Below are 23,549 nucleotides of genomic sequence, written 5' to 3' on the forward strand. Positions count from 1 at the left end.
AGGAAATTTTTAGATTTTCTATACATCATAATGCAGCTTGTGGGGACAAAATAACAATTGGTATTTTGGAGTCATAGGATTTGATAAAATCGTCAAATAAAGACAAAAATCTATCTAATACATCTATCAAATGAATTTATCAAATATTCTATCAAATAAGATTTGAGTCTAGGAGACTGTTGTTGCAAACCTTGGTGCTTTTTTTGGTTGGAGCTTTCCTTGTTTTCTGGCTTTGGTATAAATGAATAGAGGAAAAGCCATTTGGGGCCAAAATTTACTATATAGTTGGGAATGCTTATTATGTAAGGAAGGAGTTAAATCTATAAAAAGTTCTCACTCTTTAAGGCAATTGGAGGTATGTGTTGGTTTAAAATAGTACAATATGCATACTTGTGAAAGAAGCCACGAAGCACACCTTTTAGCTGGTTATTGCTAGCTCTACTATTTTGCAACCACAGATTCCCTTGAAAAGTAAAACTCTGTAGTACAGTGTAAAACACTCAATTTCAGACAAATTTTCAGCTGAATATTTGTTACAAAAGCAAGTCACAGACATTGATTTTTTAAAATATTTAAATCAAATAGTGTTAGAGGACTATCATATGTTTGGGTTTCTGTGCTCTTAAAAATTCTTCTCTTTGAAAGGCACAACATTTTCTTTGAGTGTATGTGTTAAAGATATTTCTGTGTATTATTGTCTATCAGATTTTATGAATAGACTTTATGAGCAGCTTGCCTGAGAAGTAATACAAAGGAAAATATTCATAATGTTACTTTATATTTATACGGCCACCTTTGTATGTGAAATAGTCAGGTTTAGAAAGAATTCTTTGATTTCAGTATCTGTTAATTTAAGTTTATTCAGTCACTCAACAGATACTTAAGTGCCTGCTGTATGCAGTCAAGTGGCTAGGTTGTGAGGATACGGAGTGCTACTCCCTGATCTTGAGGAACTTGTAGACAGACAAGTGGGGGAGACAGTATTACAGTGCTAACACATTTAAATATAAAGCTACAGCACTGTGTAATAAGCTCTGTGAAGGAGAGGTATACCATAATATACATAATATGAAGGTCTGACTTGGTCTGGGAAGTCAGAGAAAGTGTCTCTGCAAAAGCTGAGCTGAGATCTAAAAAAATGAGTTATTGTTAAGTAGCACAGAGGAAGGAAATGCTGTAATCAGGTACCCTGTGAGGGAACCTGGTACTTTTGAAGAACTTCACTATGAAAAGAGATTAGAGGGCTGGGAGAAGAGTATCCAGCTTCAAGATTACACTTCAGAGGTCAGTAGGGACCAGACCGTGAAGAATCTTAGAGGTCGTGTTAAGGATTTGGTTTTGAGAGCAACAGGAAGTTATTAAAAGAGTGTAAGTACAGTAAGTTTACATTTTAAAAGTTAATCTCTTTGCTGTGTAGCTACATTGCTACATTTGATTGCTGTGTAGTAATTCTTAAGGAGTTATGCTGTGTAACCACAACTCAGCTCCTTGGTGGTGGTGGTGGCGGCAGTAATACTTAACTGCCACTTATTTTGCACTTGTTCTGTTAACTCTAATCCTTATGACTAATGAGGTGGTTGATATTAGCTTCATTTGACAGATGAGGAAACTGTAGCTCCGAAGGAATAAATAATTTGACCAAGGTCATTAGCAAATAAGTAATCAAGCTGGGAACTCACTGGGAACTTAGTCCCGGATTTTCTGATGCCAAATCCCTGTTGGCTAGTAGGAGCGAGTGCTCTCAACAATAGACCATTGTACTCTTTCTGGCCAAACTGTACGTTCAGACAAGTTCCCAAAGATGTTTTTAATAATGATAAATTAGTGCTTCTCTGAGATTGAGTGTTTAAACGAATTGAATAATAATAATAAAAGCTTCTCTTAGTGTCCAGCAGGGGGAGCCAGAAAGACTGATATTTGAATACACTTTGAAATTCTCCAAGTTAGGAATATTCATTCGTAAGCAATTCTATTGAACGCATATTAAGAATAACCATTTAAATTAAATGTGTGTATTTTGATTTAAAAGTAAATATATATCTAGGTATTGAAAATGAGGAAGGATGTGTAACAAAATATAAAGTTGTTATTATCCCTTAATGATGGTTTTGCTAGGTTGTCTTTGCTGCTTTTGTTTTGAATATGTATTAGTCTTGTATAATTTTTCTACCATGAGTTTGTGTTATATAATTTTAAAAAACTCTTATTTTTTGTTTATACGGGTGAGGTAAGGGCTATTAAATGGTTTATAAAGTGTTTAGAATATTCCTTTAATCTAAAATGCATCACCGATCATTTTAACGCATTATTGATTTGCTTGAGAAATCCTTTTCATATCAGCAAGGTAAATTTAGGCCATCACTTAATCTGAATCTTCAAAATTCTGAATTACTGTAGTCTGAATTTAAGAAAATGTATTCAGTAGAAATAAAAGATGTATTATTTTGGAATCTTGGTTGTCACATTAATAAGAACATTTTAGAGTATAAAAGAAGAAATTCATTATGAACAATATATTTATTTAATAGGATTCAGACTTAGAATTGAGTTCATGGTATCGGCTTTCTCTTGCGTCCATTTTGTAGAATTGGTAAAAAGTATAAAACCAAGGTAACCCTTCTATGGAACGATTATTAAATAATCTGTACCCTTTTTTTTTGCCAGCATGGTATAGAAAAAAATTGAAGTTTAGAATTAGATAGTCTTGAATTTGAATTTTTACTGTGTCACTTGGTAGCTATTTAACGTTGGCAAGTCAGTAAATTTTTGCCTCAGTAAATTTTTGATTTTCTTGACTCAGAGACCCTCCATCTCTCCAACATACAATGTTGGAGCAGGGATAGGCTATCCACAGTAAACCCTCCTGTTAAGAAAGGGGAAGAATGGAGGCACATAGCAATCACACTACAATTGTCCCTGGCAATTGTAAGAATATTCTTGGGTAAATATAGTGAGGCCTCCTTTTCTTGCCACTAGGGGATGTTCCTTGATTAGGCCCTGGTTTTGGTCCTGTGTGAGGCGCTCTAGTCCGCTGTTTTCCATGGCCATTGGCTATGCCCTCTGTGAGGTATTTCCTTTAATATACCATGTTCATCCATATTGGAACAGAGTATTGGAGGGTATACCCTTCTTAGCTGGGGAATGAGGTAAGTGTTGAGCAGCTCTCCTGGCCTGCTTCTTGTCTACAGAAATTTGGGGACCCAAAGATGGTCTAGAAGAGTAACAGACCCTTAACTCAGTCTATGGATTGTTTTGGAAGTTGTCTTTTGTCTTCTTATCTATTTGATTTTAGTCAGATCCATGTGCCATGAGCTAGCTATATCCTCAGTTCTTTGAGATATGCATTTTTCTCTAGACATCAATACAATTATCTTGAACTTACCAGGCTTCTGTGGGACCACATCCTTAGTCTCTTCCTGTGGGGAGTTCCCCTCCAAGCCATTTTGTTCCACTGAAAGGGTTTACTGGGTGAAAGGAAAACATTTGTTTCCTTACTCACAACTCACTGAATACTTTTGCACTCCCAAGTATGTGTGGGTTTTCCCACACCAAGCAATTCTCCAATTCTCTGTGGGCACCGACTGGGTGTCCTATAAGGTAACTCAATTCTGACACTACCCAGAATTAGCTCAGACCTTACAGGTTAAGGGCTCAGTCCTGCAAGACTGCCCCTCTCCCACTTTAGATGCCAATCACAAGTCCAATCATTTCACCAAGTTGTCTAATATTTTATACCTAACAGTTTTATTTACCACTACACTATGTGGTTTGCCATTAGAGTTTCCTTGCTGTCTGCCACCTGGCCTCAATGCCTACATCACATACTTTTATTATTTTTGGTGGTGGTGGTGATGAAAGTAGCACCCTACTTCTGGTACCAATTTTTACAGTGTTCAGCTTTGTTGTAGTAATTACCTCTGCATTTCAGTGGTTTCTCAAAATAACAAACTTATATTTCCTACTGACTTTATGTTGTAGACTGTGAGTCAGCTCTGTAGAAATAGCCTGTGACTCCCCTCCAGAACCAAGGCTGAAGGAACAACCCTTATATGAAATCTCTTGACAAAGTACTGAAGGAAGAAGGCTGGCCCAAATTCGTGTTGCTGCTTCAAGTTTTTGCTTAGATGTGATGTACATCACATCTGTTCACATTCTATTGGCCAAAACATATGACATGGGTAGTCTCCAAATCAATAACCCAGCGACGTCTGTTCTTTCCCTATGAGATATGCACAAGTCACACATCTACATGTGGATGTATATATATAATCATCTTGCAAGGAAGTAGGGGATTGAATAATCTCAAATAATAATACTGTCTACCACAACTTTCTCACATACTTTTGGATAATGCACAAAAATCAGAGTATATCCTTTTTAAAGTTTAAGGTCATATTACCTTAATATATTGTATCAATCAGGGTTCTCCAGAGAAATAGAACTAATAGGAGGTATCTATATATTTGTATCTCATAGATGTCTATATCTAAGAGAGAGATTTATTTACTTTAAGGAATTGGCTTACATGAGTATGGGGCTGAAAAATCTGAAATGTGTAAGGCAGGACGGCAGGCTAGGAACTCAGGCAGGATTTCTGTGTTACAGTCATGAGGCAGGATTGCTTCTTCTCTGGGAATTTTTAGATTTTGCTCTTTAGGTCTTCAAGTAATTGGATGAGGCCTACCCCAAATTATCAAGGGTTATCTCCTTTACTTCAGGTCTGCTGATTTCAGATGTTAATCACATCTACAAAATACCTTCATAGCAACATCTAGACTCCTGTTTGACCAAACAACTGGTCATCATAGCAGAACCAAGTTGTCATATAAAATTTACCCTCATATGTACATAATGCTATTTTGCAGAGTAGAGTATGAATACAGAGAGTACTTTCTAATAGGTCTCGTGGTAAGGCAGCAAACAAATTAGCTTGATCACAACTAATAAAGTAGATGTATTTTGGCTGAAGATATTTGAGCATCTAAAACGGGTTGGTAAGCTGTGGCCCACTGCCTGTTTTTTTTTTTTTTTTTAATAAATAAAGCTTTATTGTAACACAGCAAATGCTGTTTTTTTTGTTGTTGTTGTTGTTTTGTATATTATCTGTGGCTGTTTTCATTCTACAGTGGCAGAGTTGAATAGTTACAACAGAGACTGCATAGCTTGCAAGTCCTAAAATACTTACCATCTAGCCCTTTACAGAAAATGTTTGCCAACCCTTAAAGAATACATAGAAATGGTGCTTGCGGTCCTTGCTGTGTTATGGTCCACTCCTAGTTCAGTATTTCCATTCAAGTAGGAATGTATGCTTATTAAACATTACAGTAGCAATGTTTTATTGTTGAAAGCCACATATTTTATTAGATTCATAAAATTTAATAATTTCTTAATTGTTTCATTGCACAGCCATTCAGATTTTTTAGATCACATGCTGAGTTCAGTTTTTATGGATAAAATATATATGAATGCTGTTAGTTTTTAAATGAATACTTGTGTATCTTTGGGAATGAAGAGAAAGTTTTTTCTATAAAATTTGATCAACTTCATATTATTACAATTGCAGAATTCATTGCATGTATCTATTTTCCTTCTTTTAAGATGGTTAAAAAGGTATTTCGGTGCCCAGCTTATCCCCCTTTTTTAGCTAATGGGTTAAAAAAAAAGTAAACTATTATTTTTTAATTTGATTGCTCTTGTATCTGTAAAATTGAGTTAGAGTACAAGATGTATTTGTTTCCCAACCAAATAGTAAATTGCAGCTTTTGTTAGTAGAGAGAGTCTTGGCCCTGGATTCAGACAGTCCTAGGTTTAAATGTAATGTTTTAAAACAACAGCTATTTTACTTGCTGCCGACTTCATAGGTCAGCAATTTGGGCTGGGCTCTGCTGCATGGTTTTCCACTGGTCTTGTCTGGGGTTACTCATGTGGCTGCCAAGTCATCTGGTAGCGCCTATAGTGCTGGGTGGTCTAAGTTGGCCACGCTGATGTGTCTGGCACTTTATGCTAGATTGCATGACTGGGTGGCTGCGCTCTTTCTCTCTTAAGCTCTCTCATGCTCTGGGTCACTAACTTGTTTACGCTGTGTCAGCAGCATCCCAAGAGGGGAAGCTGTAAGGTCTCTTGAGACTTAGATTCAAAGTTCTACAGGGTCACTTCTGCCACATTCTATTTGTCAAAATAAGTTACAAGTCCAGCCCAGATTTACGGGATGAGGAAATAAATGACATCTTTTGATGGGAATCATGGCAAAGTCATGTTGCAAAGGGTGGGCTTACAGGAGTGAAAGGAATTAATAGTGGCTGCACAGTCCAACACTGTAAATTGCTTAGTTTCTTTATGCCCCATTTGGAAAGTAGAAATAACAATATGACTTAGAGAGTTCTTATAGTGTAACAAGTATTTCTTAAAGAATTTTGAAACTGAATCTTTATTTTAAATGCTGTGTTTTCTTGTTATATACCTAGATATCATGAGTGTATTCATTCTTTCTCATTATTAATTTGGTCATGTATTTTTAATATGGGAGAAATATATTAAGACTCACTGGAAGGAAATCCTGCTTAAAAAGCTATGCGGGAAGAGTTATGCATATGTGTAGAATTATTATTCATTTCATAATTTAAAAAAAGCAGTTAACTTCTAATGTGTTTACAAAAACATATATTTTCTTATAACCCTCTGTTTGTACATATTTTTATATTTCCCGCTTTTAATTTTAAAAAATACTAGCTAGTAGTGTAAGATTTATTATTAGTTCAATTCTTGAAGGGTCTTTTGAGTTCTAGCAAACATATTTTTGTTTAGCTAATGTTTCTTTGCAAAGCCAAGAAAAAATAGAAAGCCAAAGAAACAAAAATATCTCTTATTTTTCACTGTGGTCAAACCCCATCAGAGGCTCTTTTTTAAGTGTATCTGTTTTGCTTTTTACTTTATCAAGAATAAACATAGAATGCTTCCTAAATCTGTCCTGTTTTGAGATATATATATATATATCAAACATTAGCCAAAATGTTTGTTAAAACTCGTCAGAGGTATTACTCTGTTCATTGGTGTATGTAAGGTGGGGTAGGAGGCATAATAGACCCTTCTCTGTTTTTACCTTTATATTGAAAAAATTTCACTCATGACATTTAGGCATTTAAAGAATTCTAATTTGAATACATTTTTTTCTAAAATTTTCTAGGGAAAAAGTTTATATTTATTTCTCCCGAATAACCAATTGCTTAACATTTTAAAGGGAATCTTAAACAAAATCTTATTTATCCAGCCTGAGAGCTCTATTCTTGTATGATATACATTTATAATTTTTTGTGTTTAAGATCTATATATATATTTACTTTAGAATTTAATGCTTCTTCTGGTGAGGAAGGGTGAAATAAGTAATATTATGAAACAAATGTTGCTTATTAAAATTGGAGAGGCAATTTCCTGTCTATTTTAAATAACCTCTTTTGGGTCCCTAGACAGTTCTAATAAAGGAGCAAATACCTGCAATAGTTAGGGGTAGACAGTCTGGTATTTATACAACAGACTAGAATAGAATCAAACTGGGTGGTTAGGAAATCTTATCAAAGCAGTGCTGAGTCTTTTTGACTTCAGTTGTTTAAAGTTTTTTTAGATTTCATAGCACCTTCAGTCCTTAAGATGTTAGATTTATTAAGTAATAATAATAGTTATTATTATTGTTGTCTTTTTTGTGCTTGACATTTTTATGTAGAGAAATCCAGTAAAGCAGGATTAAGCCTGTTAACGTCTTAATCAGAAAAATGATTGATGGGGTATAATTTTCCCTTTCCTCTATTTGTTCCATTGAGTCCTGACTACATAGTACTTTCAGATCACACAGTGGAAGGCTTGAGAGGATAAGATGGGGCCTAATTAAATAAGGATAAGGAAAAATCAGAAGGGGAAGAGAGTCTGGGGTCTGGGAAGAAGACAGTGGATGCGCAGCTTTTGTTTTCCTGGTTTATTTTAACATTCTTTTTTTCCTTTTTCTATTATGTAAGCTCTAATTTGCTGTTATATAAGAAAGAAGAGTAAATAATCTTTGGACTAAATGGAACGGGGGAAATATTTCTAACTGTCATCAATCCAGTGAACTGTAGAACAGTTTTTAATTGTGCAGCCTAATCTTCAAGGAATGTTTATGCTTCATGAGCTTTGCTTTATGCTGTTTGCTCCATTTTCAGATGTGGCAGAGCTCGTCTTGGGTTTAGTAACAGGAATGGTGATAATCGTAGGATACTGTGGAAGCCTGTTGTACTTTGTTTCAATTAGATATTTAGGGGTTTGCCTAAATGTATGTGTTGTTTAGCTTTTATTTAGGTTTTTTTTCCACTCGGAGAAGACTTTATTTAGTTGCCTCTATGTTCTTTTTCTTGAAGAGCCTTATCTTGAGGATGTGATTGTGAAATTCTGTTTTTTGGGGTGCTATTTCTCTTTTATGGTGGTTTTTTTAGTGTAGTTCATTGCAAAGTTTGCTTAGGTTTCCAGGTCTGAGGTAGGTGAGGTACATTATGATATTTATTATGTTAAGATAATTGATTAATCTTATAAACATTTCAAGGCAAGTTAAGACTTAGCTGTGTATTGTTCAATATAAATGCTTGGAAGTGAAAAAAAGTAGCACTTTAGGATGAATTATTTTTTTAGACTTGATTCTAAAGTGACCAAAAGAACCTTATGAAGAAGAGTTGCTTTAGTTCCTGAATAAGTCCCTTTTGAAAAATTTTGATGACAAAACTGGGGAATCTCACATTTTAGATCTGGTAGTGCCTGCCCCCCTCCCCCTCCTCATCCCGTGATCCCTCTTACTCATTATTAGTCAGCTAAACTGGCCTTCTTTCAACCATGCCAAACTCACTTCATTGCTTGTTCTCTTCTGAAATGTAAATTCTCTCAGGCTGGCTCTTCCTTTTCACTCAGATCCCATCTTCAATATCGCCTTCTCAGAAGTTTCTGGGTTACCCAACCCAATAGTCTATCCCCAGCATTCCATCGCATCTCCTTCCGAATTCTCATCTGATAGTTTTTTTTTTTTCCTTAGTTGTTTAACCCTATTTTGTTCCTTTAGAACATCAAATTCCATTAGAAGAGAGACTTTGATATGTTTATGGTCTTGATGGTGGTGGTGGTTTCACTGGAATCGACTTATTCTCAAACTCATTGAGTTGTATACATTAAATATGTACTGCTTTTTACATGTCAATTATACTTTAATAAAGTAGTTTAAAAAAGGAGAGAGACTTTGGCTGTCTTACTCACTTCTATATCCCTAGTGCCATGCATGACATGTAGTAGGTGCTTCGTTAAAGTTTGCATATGCAAATGTGGAAATTTTTGTCCTTTTTTTTTTTTTTTTTTGCTGTAAAGAACATCTAAGTTAATGATGTTTAAATTTTTTAAAGATACTTGCATTTTTACATCAAAGATTTATTTTCAGATGATTTAAGAAATGGAAATAGCTTCATTAGTGGAAAGGACTGGACAAACAAGTCATAACAATAGGATTCTCTAATCATTCTGCAACTAACTGCAATTGCCTTATACGAAATCCCATAATCTCCTAGTGACTCAATTTCTGCATGTATAATATGAAAAACACTGTTAGCATTTCATATGATGGGGCTGAGGGAGGTAGTAGGGGTAACACCATTCAGGGATTTGTAGACATCATAAAGGAATTTGTCTGTCTCCTACAAGAACAGAAAACTACTGAAGGATTTTAAGCGAGGTGGGAGAGGGTATTTGGAAGGGAGTGGTGTAGTGGTGGTGGTATGATTAGGTTTTCATTTTGAAAATCACTCTGGCTACAGTGTGGAGAATACAAGGGAAGGGGCTGGAATGAATATAGACAGACTGTTGAGGAGATTAATGCAGTCATCCTGGTAAGGAATGGTGCTAACTTGAAGTAGGGTAATGTCGATGGACCTGGAGATGAGCAGGTGGATTTGAGTAATAATGGGCAGGTAAAGTCACCGGGATTTGGTGAGTCAGGTGTCAAGACTCATTTCTAGGTTTCTGTCTTGTACAACTAGATGGATCATAGTATCATTTACTGTGTTAGTGAAATTTGGAATAGGATCAGATTTCAGGAGGAAGAACATGTTTATAGTTTGGGACATGGAGGCACTTTTAAGACACTGAAGAAGAATTGTCGAGAAGATATTTGAATACATGGGCCTGGAGATAGAGAAGCCTGGGTTGCAAATGTGTATGGGAGTCATATGTGAATAGATTTTTAAATTGATATATCATGAATATGAAGTGCTTCATAAACCATAAACGGCTACAGTTGTGTTTAGTTTCCTAATTTGTGGTGCTATTTCAAACCTGGTGATTTCTCTACTCATCTTTTATTTGTATATTATTTTTTATTTATTTTTTTATTTTTAGAATAACAAAAAATATTTTACTAAAACATAAGATTTTTTAAAAAATGGCCAGACCTTAATTTGTCTATTTTTAATTTAATATAATTTACGTCATTTTATTTATTTATTTATTTATGGCTGTGTTGGGTCTTCGTTTCTGCGCGAGGGCTTTCTCTAGTTGTGGCGAGAGGGGGCCACTCTTCATCGCGGTGCGCGGGCCTCTCACTGTCGCGGCCTCTCCTGTTGCGGAGCACAAGCTCCAGACGCGCAGGCTCAGCAGTTGTGGCTCATGGGCCTAGTTGCTCCGCGGCATGTGGGATCTTCCTAGACCAGGGCTCGAACCCATGTCCCCTGCATTGGCAGGCAGATTCTCAACCACTGTGCCACCAGGGAAGCCCCAAACATAAGATTTACAGAAGTTTCCAGACAAGCCGTTCAAAATGGTCACAAGCTTTTTCTTGAAGGGAGGATTCTACACTTGACAACAAAGTCACAATGTTATTAGTGAGGGTTGTGATGTTTGTTTAATTTTCCCATTTTGGTTCAAACAATCAAGCTTGTCCATCTACAGCATCTAAATAAAGTTAGACTTGGCTAGAGAGCACATTCTAAAGAACTGGCTAGCTGCTTTTAACCACTGCAATTAGATCATCAAAAAAAGGGGGAAAGGAGCCCATAAAATTAAAATAAAACTAACTTCCCCCTCACCAAAAAAAATAAAGAAAGAAAATAAAGAAAAACACCTACACCCCTGCAGCTAACCCTGACAACTACCTTCATTCACAGTGCTTTCTACTTAAACCATGATGGGGGAAATGAGTAAAAGCAGAAAGGGGCCATTGCTTTTAAATGTTGCGCAACAATCCAGATGATACTTCTAGCCTCTGATCATGCTTTACAACAGTGAATCAGGACAAGACATATTTGCTAATGGGCATTTAATCATCAAAGGACTGAGGATGTCTAGGCTTTTATTCTGTAATGTTTCTAAAACTGTGTCCATTAAATGCAAACAAAAAAGGAAGAAGTCTTGGCAGAACTGGAGAAGTGATGCACACTTGACGATCGGATTGATTTAAATATTATTCATGGCATATAGCCTAGTCCATGCTCTAGCTGTTACTATGGCTTGGGCTTCATTGGTCTTCCACTGCTTCACTACATCATTTGCTAATGGATCATCTGGATTGGGAGCACTTAACAAAGCCTGGATCTGTGCGGATCTACAGTGCTGGGGACCACTTTCAAAATATCTAAACATATTCTTCCCAAATTGTCTACATTAGGATGATAAATTTTGGTCATGAAACATACTTTAGAGGCTGCCATTGGGTATTCTTCTGGAAGGAATAGTTCAAGTTTAAAAGTCCCTTCCTCAAAAGGGGAATCCTGAGGCTCAGCAATGACCACATGAAAATAACGGGTGTTGCTCTCATCTGGTTCTGCTTTAATGCCGGGAACTGGTTCTGCCAGCAAACGCTGGGTTTCCTTGATAATCCTGAGGGGTAGCCCAGCCATCTTGTCAGATCCAGAGTTCAGCCTCTGGTCTCGTCTCCCGACTCATCTTTTAGTAGATAGTTTAGTCATTTTTTTTCTACAAATTTTTTTTCTGATTTCCCTCTTTTGAACTACTTCTATACCTTACATGTAATTAATGTGGTATTATAGCAGTGTATTATGATTATGTGCATGTTTACGTATATATCTGTGTCTTTTTCATATTGTGAGATCAGTTAAAGAAAGTGACTGGGGGCTTCCCTGGTGGCGCAGTGGTTGAGAGTCTGCCTGCCAATGCAGGGGACACGGGTTCGAGCCCTGGTCTGGGAAGATCCCGCATGCCGCGGAGCAACTAGGCGCGTGAGCCACAACTACTGAGCCTGCGCATATGGAGCCTGTGCTCTGCAACAAGAGAGACCGCGACAGTGAAAGGCCCGCGCACCGCGATGAAGAGTGGCCCCTGCTTGCCGCAACTAGAGAAAGCCCTTGCGCAGAAACGAAGACCCAACACAGCCATAAAAAAAAAAAATAAATAAATAAATAAATAAATAAATAAAAAGAAAGTGACTGGGTTTTATTCCTGTGAATTGCCTGAGGCCAGGTCTCATGTATGTTTTGTTCTCTATGGTATATCCAGCACCTAACGTGTGGTGTAGCACATATCAAATGATCATGTATATTTGAATGTTGAGTCAAGTATTCATATTCCTTTAGACATAGATGCTCAGTAAATTTTTACTGAACAAATATCCCATCTTTTGGCAGTTATTCAGTACTTATTTTATAAACATTATATAAAAGACAAAACTCTTTTGCTGCTTCTCCTTATCTATATTAGGGGTTTTTGATCTTGGGGCTCATGGACTCCATATTTGTAGAGAGGAGATCAATGAACCCCCTGAAAATAAATGTAAATTTTTCTGATTCTGTGCTTATGTATAATTTTTAAAAGAGGGTCCATTGCTTTCATCAGATCTTAATGGGGTCTATGACACCAAAATGATGAAGATCTGTGAATTAGGTACTTTTCTTTAGCATGACTTTTCTTGGTTTTAAGCAGTTTTCTATGAAAGTTTTGTGGTAATCCTGTATATTTCTCTTTTGGATAATGTATCCAAAATTGCCTTTAGTCTAAAACTGGTCTTCAAATCATATTAGCTGTGGTCTGTTGAGTCCATCCCTTAAATATGTAAGTACTTTATATGAATTTGCATATATTTTAAAGTCTACTTGTTTATTTGCATCTATAAAGTTCTTCTCAGGAGACCTTCTATCCTAAATATTGCATAAATGAAACAACTGTTGGACTTATTTATGTTTAAAAAATTTTGATTAAACCTTTTAACAGAGAAGAAATTTGAGCTTAATATACAAAATTTTTGCTAATTTTTTTCTGCATGGTGGAATTATAGGTCATTTCTATTTTTATATGTAAAATTAAATATATTACAGATTTTCTACATTGAAGATGAATTACTTTAAAAATTTTTTAAATATCATTTAATTTCTGAAAAAGTTATGAATTTGCAGTTGATGCTAATATGAGGGAATCACTGTCAGAACTTTTAAGTGGTTTCCTTTATGGTGATCTAGAGCTTAAAACTATCATCCATTTAGGTCTACCTAGTGAAATAACTGCTTTGTGTTAGAATGTTATATTTATTCTCTAGAAATAGCTGTATTTTGACTTTTACCATAGATGTGTTGGCTTGCTGCATTCTGAGTTTGATGAATATCTTCTTTTCAAACCAGTGCAGTACTGAAGTATAGAAATATATTTATTATAATATGTGGTAAACATTAATGCTTTTTTAAAAAACTTACTGCTTTTTAGAATGCTTTCATTCGATGGCACAGGGCTCATCTTGTAAGTATATGGTTGTGAATGACAATAGCTTCATTTTAATCCAGAGAAGACTGAGTGGAAAGGATATGTACTGCGTTTCCTGCCATGTTAATGAATCAGTGAAGGGTCTTGGTAATAAGCATGTAATATAGTTTAAAAGTTTATACATCAGATTTATTGGACCATGTATCAAAAGTGCATGAAATATATAGAAGTTGAGAGAATAGTTTAGTATAATGAACCCCAATGAACCTATAACTCAGCTTTAACAATTATTAACCTATGGCCAATCTTGTTTCATGTATATCCTCACCCTCTTAATTTTGTTTTTGAAAAGTTTATTAATTGATATGAATCATGCTAATGATATTGTGAGAGATTGCATTTTTGTTTTATTATTTTTACTTTTAATTGTGGTAAAAAAAAACACACAGTTTACCATCTTAACCATTTTTAAGTGAATCTTTCAGTAGTGTTAAGTATATTCACATTGTTGTGTAAATTATCACCAGAAGGTTTTCATCTTGCAAATCTGAAATGCAATATCCATTAAACAACAACTCCCCATTTTCCTCTTTCCCCGGACCATGGTAACCACCATTCTACATTTTGTTTCTATGAATTTGACTACTTTGGATACCTCATATAAGTAGAATCATACAGTGTTTATCTTTGGGGGGCTGGGATTTATTTCACTTAGCATAATGTCCTAAAGATTGATCTATGGTGTAGCATGTGACAGAATTTCCTTCCTTTTTATGCCTGATTCATATTCCATTGCATGTATATACCGCATTTTGTTTATCCATTCATCTATCAATGGATATTTGGGTTGCTTCCACCTCTTGGCTATTGTGAATTATGCTGCAGTGAACATGGGTGTGCAAATACCTCTTTGAGGCCCTACTTTCAATTCATTCAGATATATACCCAGAAAAGGGATTGCTGGATCATATGGTAGTTCTATTTTTAATTTTTTGAGGAGCCTCCATCTTGTTTTCCATAGTGGTTGCACCATTTTTCATTCCCACCAACAGTGCCCAAGGGTTCCAGTTTCTCCACATCCTTGTCAACACTTACTATTTCTATTTTTTTGATAGTAGCCATCCTAATGGGTGTGAAGTGATATCTCATTATGATTTTGATTTACATTTCTCTAATTTAATGATGTTGAGCATCTTTTTATATGCTTGTTGGTCATTTGTATATCATCTTTGGAAAAATGTCCGTTCAAGTCCTTTGCCCATTTTTAATTGGGTTATTTGTTTCTTTATAATTGAGTTACAGTTCTTTACATATTCTGCATATTAAACCTTCATCAGATATATGATTTGGAAATGTTTTCTCCCATTCTTTAGGTTGCCTTTTCACTCTGTTGTTTGTGTCCTTTGATGTACAGAAATTTTTAAGTTTGATGTAGTCCCATTTGTCTATTTTTGCTTTTGTTGCCTGTGCTTTTGGTGTCATATCTAAGAAATCATTGTTAAATCCAAAGCCATGAAGCTTTTCCCCTATATTTTCTTCTAGGAGTTTTATATTTAGATGTTAAATTTAGGTCTTTAAATTTAGCCTTTAATCATTTTGAATTAATTTTTCTATACAGTGTAAGATAAGGGTCCAACTTCATTCTTTTGCATGTGGATATCCAGTTTCCTCAACACCATTTGTTGAAGAGACTGTCCTTTCCCCATTGAGTGGTCTTCACACCCTTGTCAAAGATCATTTGACCACATATGTGAGGGTTTATTTCTAGGTTCTTTATTCTATTTCATTGATCTAAGTATCTGTCTCTATGCCAGTACCATACTCTTTTGATTACTGTAGCTTTGTAATATGTTTTGAAATCAGGAAGTGTGAGACCTCCAACTTTGTTGTTCTTTTTCAAGATTATTTGGCTATTTGGTTTCCCCTGAAAGTCAGTATGAATTTTAGGCTGGATTTTTCTATTTCTGAAAAAAATGCCTTTGGAATTTTGATAGAGATTGTGTTGAATCTGTGGATTGCTTCGAGTAGTATTGACATTTAACAATAGTAAGTCTTCCAAGCTGAACACGAACTGTCTTTCTATTATTTGTGTCTTCTCTAATTTCTTTCAGTAATGTTTTGTAGTTTTTGGTATACAGGTCTTTCGCTTCCTTGGTTAGGTTTATTCCTAGTTATTGTATTATTATTTTTTTTTTCAAGTTAGTGTTTTTGTTTTTGTTTTGTTTTTAACATCTTTATTGGAGTATAATTGCTTTACAATGTTGTGTTAGTTTCTGCTGTATAACAAAGTGAATCAGCTATAAGTATACATATATCCCCATTATTGTATTATTTTTGATGCTATTGTAAGTGGAATTGTTTTCTTAATTTTATTTCTGGATTGCTCATTGTTAGTGTATACAGAGGCACAATTGATTATTGTGTGCTGATTTTATATCCTGTAACTGTGCTGAATTCATTTATTAGTTCTAACAGTTTCTTTTTCTTGTGGAATTTTTAGGGTTTTCTATGTATAACATCATGGCATCTGCAAACAGAGATAAGTTTACTTCTTCCTTTCCAATTTGGATACCTTTTATTTCCTTTTCTTGTCTAATTGTTCTGGGTAGGACTTCTAATACTATGTTGAATAAAAATGGTGAGAGTGAGAATCCTTTTCTTGTTCCTGGTCTTAGAGGATAAGTGTTTCACCATTGAATATGATGTTAGCTATGTGCTTTTCATATATTACCATTATTATGTTGGGGTAATTTCCTTCTATTTCCAGTTTTTTGAGTGTTTTTATCATGAAAGATTTTAAATCTTATTTAATGATATTTCTACATTAGTTGAGATGATCATGGACTTTTGTCCTTAAGTCAGTTAATGTGGTGTATTACATTGATCAATTTTCATGTGATGAACTGTCCTTGCATTCCAAGAATAAATCCCACTTAGTCATGGTGTATAATCCTTTTAATGTGCTGTTGAATTCAATCTGTCCCCCTGATTATTCTGATTACTTTTGAAGTAAATACCAGAAACAGGCATTAAGCTGATAAACAGGTAAACATATGATATAAGGGCAGATACTGATAACTATTATGAAGATAAGTGAAACAGGGCAGAAAGATAAAGAGTGGCAAGGGTAGAATGGGGCTGGTACTGTTTAGATACAGAGGTTTGAGAAGCCCTCTAACGCAGTGATATTTAAGAAGAACCAGAATGAAGGTGAGGGAAGAAACTTACAGGCACAGGGGACAGCAGAGGTGGGAATTTGCTTAGAGCTCTTGGGAAATACCTGGGAAGGCGGGAGCGAGAGTAGGAACAAGAGAGTAAGTCACAGAGCCTGGGGAGGTTCTGGATATCCGCAGAATAGGAGGGCACGTAAATCCCATCTCCTGAGCCTTAGTTATTAGCACAGATAGCTGCATATATGGCTTTTATTACTCATTACAGATTTCCCCCTGTCTTTTTATTTCCTTTGCCTTTGCTGTCCTATATATAGAAAGAATGTGCTTGCTTTGTTAACCAAAGGACAGGGCCTGAGTTCTATCCCACCCAGATTTCCTCTGAAGAGGGTGAAATGGAGTGGGTGGAGTCTCTGGGTCCAGCCAAGAATCCATTGTGATGTCTAATGTGATTTGGGGGAAAAAAAAATCATTGTTTCAAAAATAAAACATTATGGTATATGATCTTATATATTTTATAATTAGAATATGTGCCTAATATTTTAAATTTAAATAGTAGGCAATGGATTTCTTGATGAAATTCGTAACAGAACTTTTAACTGGCAGCATGATCTATAGTATAGAGTTACCTCCTTCCTATAAACAGTTGTGTTGGGATGTTTAGCATTCCCATGAAATGATTTCCCAAATCTGCCTTTTTGGAGGAAGTGTAAATTACTCTTGTGTTACTGTGGGAACTAGAAGGTACAGAACACCCTGGAGCTTGTAGACATTTGTCACCATCCTTGAAAATGTAAGGAATGTTGTGGTACAAGCATGTTAAACATCATGGAGAATGTGGAGAGGTTGTTTGCTTTGTCCCCACATGGAGTTTTATTTACAGTCTTGTTCAGTGATTTATGCATTTGTCTCCTCTAGTATTTAATCATTTTATTTGTTTGTTGAAATCCCTGAATCTAGATAATTTGATTCCACTGATAAAATATTTACTTGTTGTATTAGGCAGGGTGCTAAGCTTGGAAATTAAGAGTACTGAGTTAAATTTAAAATTTGTTGAAAAGTATTCATCATAATGCAGACTATTTAATGTCTTGGCAGTGCCTCTGGCTCTTCTCATTTAACGTGTTAGGAGACAGACTGGCAGCAGTTGTAAGCTGAAACCTGGTTGTATGCGGAACGAGACTGATAGGGGTACAAGGAAAATGGAGAAAATCTGAAAATGTTTCTGTGTGTGTGTGTTTCCTTAAATTAAAGTGTGACACATTTGCTTAAAATAGAATTTTATATTCTGTTTATCAAGTTTATTATAACTTCATGATAGAGGATCCTAAGACTGAAACTGGTTTTAAATATTGTTTTGTGGAATAACCAAATTTGTCTCTTAACAATTTTGTCGTGATGTCACGCAAGTTGCTTTGATATAATAAGCATGTTTTACAATGTGTTTGAGTCATTTTTCCCTAGCAGACCTCAAGTTTATTACTCAGAGGAGAAGCATGAATTTACAGTATATTCTTAGCTGCTCTTCTCTATCTATCACTCAGCTGTCAAGGCCTATGGCATCTAAAATAGATCCTGACCAATGGGAGACAGCCTGCCCACTGCTTACGGGATGATTCGGATGTGGACAGCTTTATCGTGCACAGACGCTGGTCTGTGTTGCAGTGTTGAGGCGGCAGGATGCAGAGTTGAAGTTTTCCAGTGGAGTCCCTGAAAAGGGACAACTTTGAAAGACAGCTTCTAAAGAATAACGAACAGGAGGAGTTACAGTACCTGATTTGGGGCTGCTCTTACTCAAGTGCTGCACAGCAAGGAAGATAATTTTCAAGCGTTATGAAGGCGGAGAAGGATTCTGAAGACGAAGAAAATATCGTTAGAGATCCAAGCTAAGTGTAGCCCAGCATGAGGACTGCAGAACAGGAAGAGGTGTAACGAGAAGGACCGAGTCACTTGTTAGGCGTTTCTCTGAGGGCTTGCTTTGTGAGCTACAGAGATTTGTAACTTAACGCGAAGTAGTTTGCTGTTAGCAACAAGAAACTAAATCCTGTCTATGATGAACTGTTGGTTTTCTTGTGCTCCTAAGAACAGAGTAGGTATCCCTGTAGTCCAGTGTAACAAGAGTCTTGGCTAGGCTTTTTGAACTGTAGTCTTTTAAAATGTACTGTTTTATTAATTTTGGTTTCCTTGTCTTATTATATTCTCTCTGCTTTATTTGATGAGCAGGTTGGGGTTAGTGATAGAAAACAAAAGTTCTTGTTTCTTTTTCTGTGTTTAAAAAGCATATAATAGAATCTTAATAATTGAGCAGTATTTCTGTTAAAATGGAAAACAGTGCTTAATGGAGTAGAATTGAGAATCACAGGATAATATGAGACTTTAATCTCATTTAATTATCTTTTAAAGAGCCTTACTTTTGGATTTTACAATTGTTTTAGTGTTTTAAATAGCTCCTTTCTCCACCAGGACTGTACCTGGAAATAAAGTTGGGTTGTTCTAACTGCAAGGATAAACTAATCAATTTAGAGCAAGTGTTTGTGTGCTAAACATGACTTAATCCCTCAGGCATTTGAAAACACAAAGCCTACATCTACTACCACTCCCCAATTTAGAGTCAGTAAACTGATTGTTTTGTTTTAAAGCTAAAGAAAGGGGATGCCTAAAATGTAGTTTAGACTTTGAGCCAGTGAGTCGGGCTTAGCCACTACTTATAGTTGGTAATTTGAACTTTTCAAGTTAGAAGGAAGTGGGTTCATCTCCAAATTTGACTAGAGACAACAATTCTGAAGTCTGTGTAGGTACTTGAATCAGATTTCAGGGGTGGGTTAAAATTTTAATGTATTTATCTTTTTTCATATTCAGTTTTTATATTTTTCACTTCAAGTATTTAATGAATACATCGCTTATTTAGCTAGAAAATTGGTTGCTTTCTTTTTTTCCGGTTTAGAGGGGATAGTAGATATAAAATAATCATACTGATCAAACATTTAGAGGATATGCTTCATTTAAGTGATTCATTTCCCCCCTCCAGAAATTTGTTATGGTATTTGTGGATATAGGAATTGCTTTGTAAGTTAAGTGAAAAATAGGTACATCTTTTTTTGTTCTAGAAATGATGCTGGACTTAGCAAAGAATTTAGCAATAAGTTTACTGTATAGAATTTTAAAAGGCTAAAACCTTACTTGTTTAAATAATGTATATTTTAGTGCTGGGTTCTACATTTCTACTTACTAAGAAAAGGTTGAAGTTATTGGCTTCAGAATGTCTTGAATATATTGTCTCCAGAGCTAAAGATAACCTTGATATAATTAAAATATACATCATGTGATACATTCTCCTATTTAAAAAAAATTGCCTTTGAGCTTCCTTTTAAATACACATGCACTAAGTTTTTGTTGAAATAAAAAATCTTTTTTTAACAAAAGCAATATATGTTGAATGTAAAGAAGGAAGAAAATGAAAGTCATCTGTGATCCTATAATTTTAGGATTTTTAAGTAGTTAATACTTTAGAGTCTTTTTTCATTTTATTCTATGTAGAAGTTTCTTTTTATCCTAATATATAAGCATAATGGATTGCTTTTTCTCTTGAGTGTACATGTGTGTAATTTGCCTCCATAATTATATTTCGAACAGTGCCTTTTAAACGAGTAGTGGTGGTGGGGTTCTTAAAAGGTGTGCAGAATTCCACTGTATCTAAGGGTCTTGGGAGATAATCAGAGCCAAATCTGAAAGCATGAGTTACAGAATAGGAAAAAAAAAGAGCACACTGATTTTGGAAGTCATGAGAAATCTTGATTGGGCTTGGCTGCTTGAGTCATTTAATGTCCCTGGAGCCTTGATTTTTCTCATCTGTTAAGTGGGGATGATAATTCTAGTTTACTAGGGTTGTTCGAGTCATTCATGCCTGGAACAGGGTAGGTGTTCAACAGTTGCTCATCTCCTTTCTCTGCTCTGAAGGCAAAGAAAGCAGGGCAGAAAACATGAGAGACATCCTTTTTCTCAAAAGTATAATTAAAATATTTCTTGTACATTAGGTGTTTTGGAAAGGTTCTTTTTGTGATGTTGGAACAGCAGGGACAAGGAAATTTGGGGTGCAGCTGGTAACTGAGTGATGTATTATACATTACTGCTTTCCCTTCTCTTTTTTTTCTCCCCTTCTGTGGAAAGTCTTACTAATATATATAGTATGCCATGTTTACATTCTTTTTTTCTTTTTTGTAGCAAGCAGCAGATTGGAACAAATATGATGACCGATTGATGAAAGCAGCAGAAAGGGGAGATGTAGAAAAAGTGTCCTCACTCCTTGCTAAAAAAGGGGTCAATCCAGGCAAACTAGATGTGGAAGGCAGATCTGCGTGAGTATTACTGACGATAATTCCCTAAAGGGAATTTGGGTAGACCATTGGGATACAAATGAAATTTGTGAATTATGGTTGTCAACATTTAATTTAAAAAAACCTTTATCAAAACCCACACTATAAAATCTTTCAACATCACTTTCAAACAATTTGGACTAATAATTGTTCTCAATATGAAAGATTTTCAAGTGAGAGAAAGAATACTAAAATACTACCCAGTGGTCTAGTTGTTTGGGCGCTGTGGCAAACCATAGCCTGGGTTATTTGGTGCATTTTTATTCGGTGCAATTTTGTTTATAAGCTTTTTTATACTCCTTATCATATTTGATCCTCGCAGTGGCCCTTTGAAAAAAGTAGGAAAAAGTTTACAGAGGTTAAATAACTTGGTCTAGTCTCATTAAAAGTCACAGGTCTGGGCTTCCCTCGTGGCACAGTGGTTAAGAATCCACCTGCCGGGCTTCCCTGGTGGCGCAGTGGTTGAGAATCTGCCTGCCAATGCAGGGGACACAGGTTCAAGCCCTGGTTTGGGAAGATCCCACATGCCGCGGAGCAACTAGGCCCGTGAGCCACAATTACTGAGCCTGCGCGTCTGGAGCCTGTGCTCCGCAACAAGAGAGGCCGCAATAGTGAGAGGCCCGCGCACCGCAATGAAGAGTGGCCCCCACTTGCCGCAACTAGAGAAAGCCCTCGCACAGAAACGAAGACCCAACACAGCCAATAAATAAATTAATTAATTAATTAAAAAAAAAAAAGAATCCACCTGCCAAGGCAGGGGACATGGGTTCGAGCCCTGGTCCGGGAAGATCCCACATGCCGCGGAGCAACTAAGCCCGCGAGCCACAACTACTGAGCCTGCGTGCTATAACTACTGAAGCCTGCGCACCTAGAGCCCGTGCTCCACAACAAGAGAAGTCACTGCAATGAGAAGCCCGCTCGCCACAACTAGAGAAAGCCCACACGCAGCAAGGAAGACCCAATGCAGCCAACAACAAAAAAAAATGTCACAGGTCTGTGATGTAAACCCAAGTTTTCTGTCTTGGAAGAGTTCTGTAAATTACACTGCCTTTTCCTCTTAACCCCCAATCCATTTTTATATTTGGGTAATTAATTTAAATGAGAATGTTTAGGGCAGTAGGGAGGCAGAATGACTAGTGTGACTTAGGGAGATACAGGTAGTGATCCTACCCTTTTGCTTTTGTGTTACTGAGGACTTTACATGCTTATGAACCAGGTATCTTTTCTCTCACCCCTCCCCAGTCTTTATCATTTCTCTTCCTGTTGAGGATGGGGAGCAGTTGGGTTAAAGGTTAGATCTAGCTTCTGTTACTACCCTCTATAAATATAGCAGTTAAAACCTTATCTGGGAAACCTTCCAAAGTTAGAGGTGAAAAGTCTCGTTTCCTGAAATTCCTCTCCGCCTTATACTTGTGTAAGTTTTTTTTTAGACCATTATAACTGGAAACCAGATACTAAATATAGAAATGAATATTAGGAAGTGGATAGTTAATGTTTGATGTAGGTCACTACCTTAGAATGCTTAGATATTTAAGTATAGTGAAAATAGCAAAGCGTGACTTTAAGTTGTTCATAAGAGCAATAAAGTTTGAGAAGTTCCAATTTTTTTATACTGTTTCAGTTTTATCAAGTAGGCAATTTGATAGCTACAGAAACTGGTTATTTTGAGTCCTGCTTCTATTTTTGCTAATTTTAAACCATTTATAGGGCTCACAGTATAAATAGTGAAAATTTAATATCTAAAACTGACTGTTTTTCATATTTTTTTTTCCAAAATGCCAAGATGTTAAAAGATAAAAGGATCTTCTTTGGGATGAAAATCTTCAGTGAAACCTAATTTCTTCAGTTCTGTCCGTCCATGCTTTGAATGTTTTGAATGAATGATTACTTGAGTTTTTGTTCAGATTTTTTTGATCTAAGGTTCAATTTTGAGGGAAATTATTTGTATTAATGGTCAGAATTATGAAAATCTGGTGTAATTTGATTAACTATGAACTTTAGTTTGTGAAATATTTGAGTAGTATTAGTTTCTGAGGTTTTCACTGTAGGAAGTAGAATTCTTTCTGGGATTCATAGGATAAAATATTTTCCTTTTGTTATTCACACACAAACTGTATTCTTTCTTTTTTTTTTTTTTAAAGTTCAGAGATTTTTTTTTTTAATTTTTTTTTTTTTTAATTTTTCACATGAGAACATGGTTTCTTTTATTTATTTATTTAATTTTGGCTATGTTGGGTCTTCGTTTCTGTGCGAGGGCTTTCTCTAGTTGCAGCAAGCGGGGGCCACTCTTCATTGCGGTGCGCGG

At 35.8% G+C, this 23,549-nt stretch overlaps 1 protein-coding gene and 1 pseudogene across 4 annotated transcripts in view; one reads left to right on the forward strand and one right to left on the reverse strand.

Moving 5' to 3' along the window:
* UACA (uveal autoantigen with coiled-coil domains and ankyrin repeats) overlaps positions 1 to 23,549 on the forward strand; it is a 112,536-nt gene that overhangs the window by 50,463 nt on the left and 38,524 nt on the right. Inside the window, exons 2-3 of one of the 4 annotated variants that reach the window (XM_061180127.1) lie at positions 18,416 to 18,960; positions 21,093 to 21,226. The exons of 1 other annotated variant lie outside the window; for it this stretch is intronic. In XM_061180127.1, coding sequence (XP_061036110.1) covers positions 18,922 to 18,960; positions 21,093 to 21,226 — 173 coding nt within the window. In that variant the 5' untranslated portion in view covers positions 18,416 to 18,921. Of the gene's footprint in view, positions 1 to 18,415; positions 18,961 to 21,092; positions 21,227 to 22,161; positions 22,237 to 23,549 lie in introns of those variants that run through there. 2 more of the 4 variants (XM_061180126.1, XM_061180129.1) reach the window with 2 other exon arrangements.
* On the reverse strand, positions 11,449 to 11,891 carry LOC133085077 (ubiquitin-conjugating enzyme E2 N-like; annotated as a pseudogene).

The sequence above is a fragment of the Eubalaena glacialis genome, chromosome 2 (assembly GCF_028564815.1).
Source record: "Eubalaena glacialis isolate mEubGla1 chromosome 2, mEubGla1.1.hap2.+ XY, whole genome shotgun sequence".
Classification (NCBI taxonomy): domain Eukaryota; kingdom Metazoa; phylum Chordata; class Mammalia; order Artiodactyla; family Balaenidae; genus Eubalaena; species Eubalaena glacialis.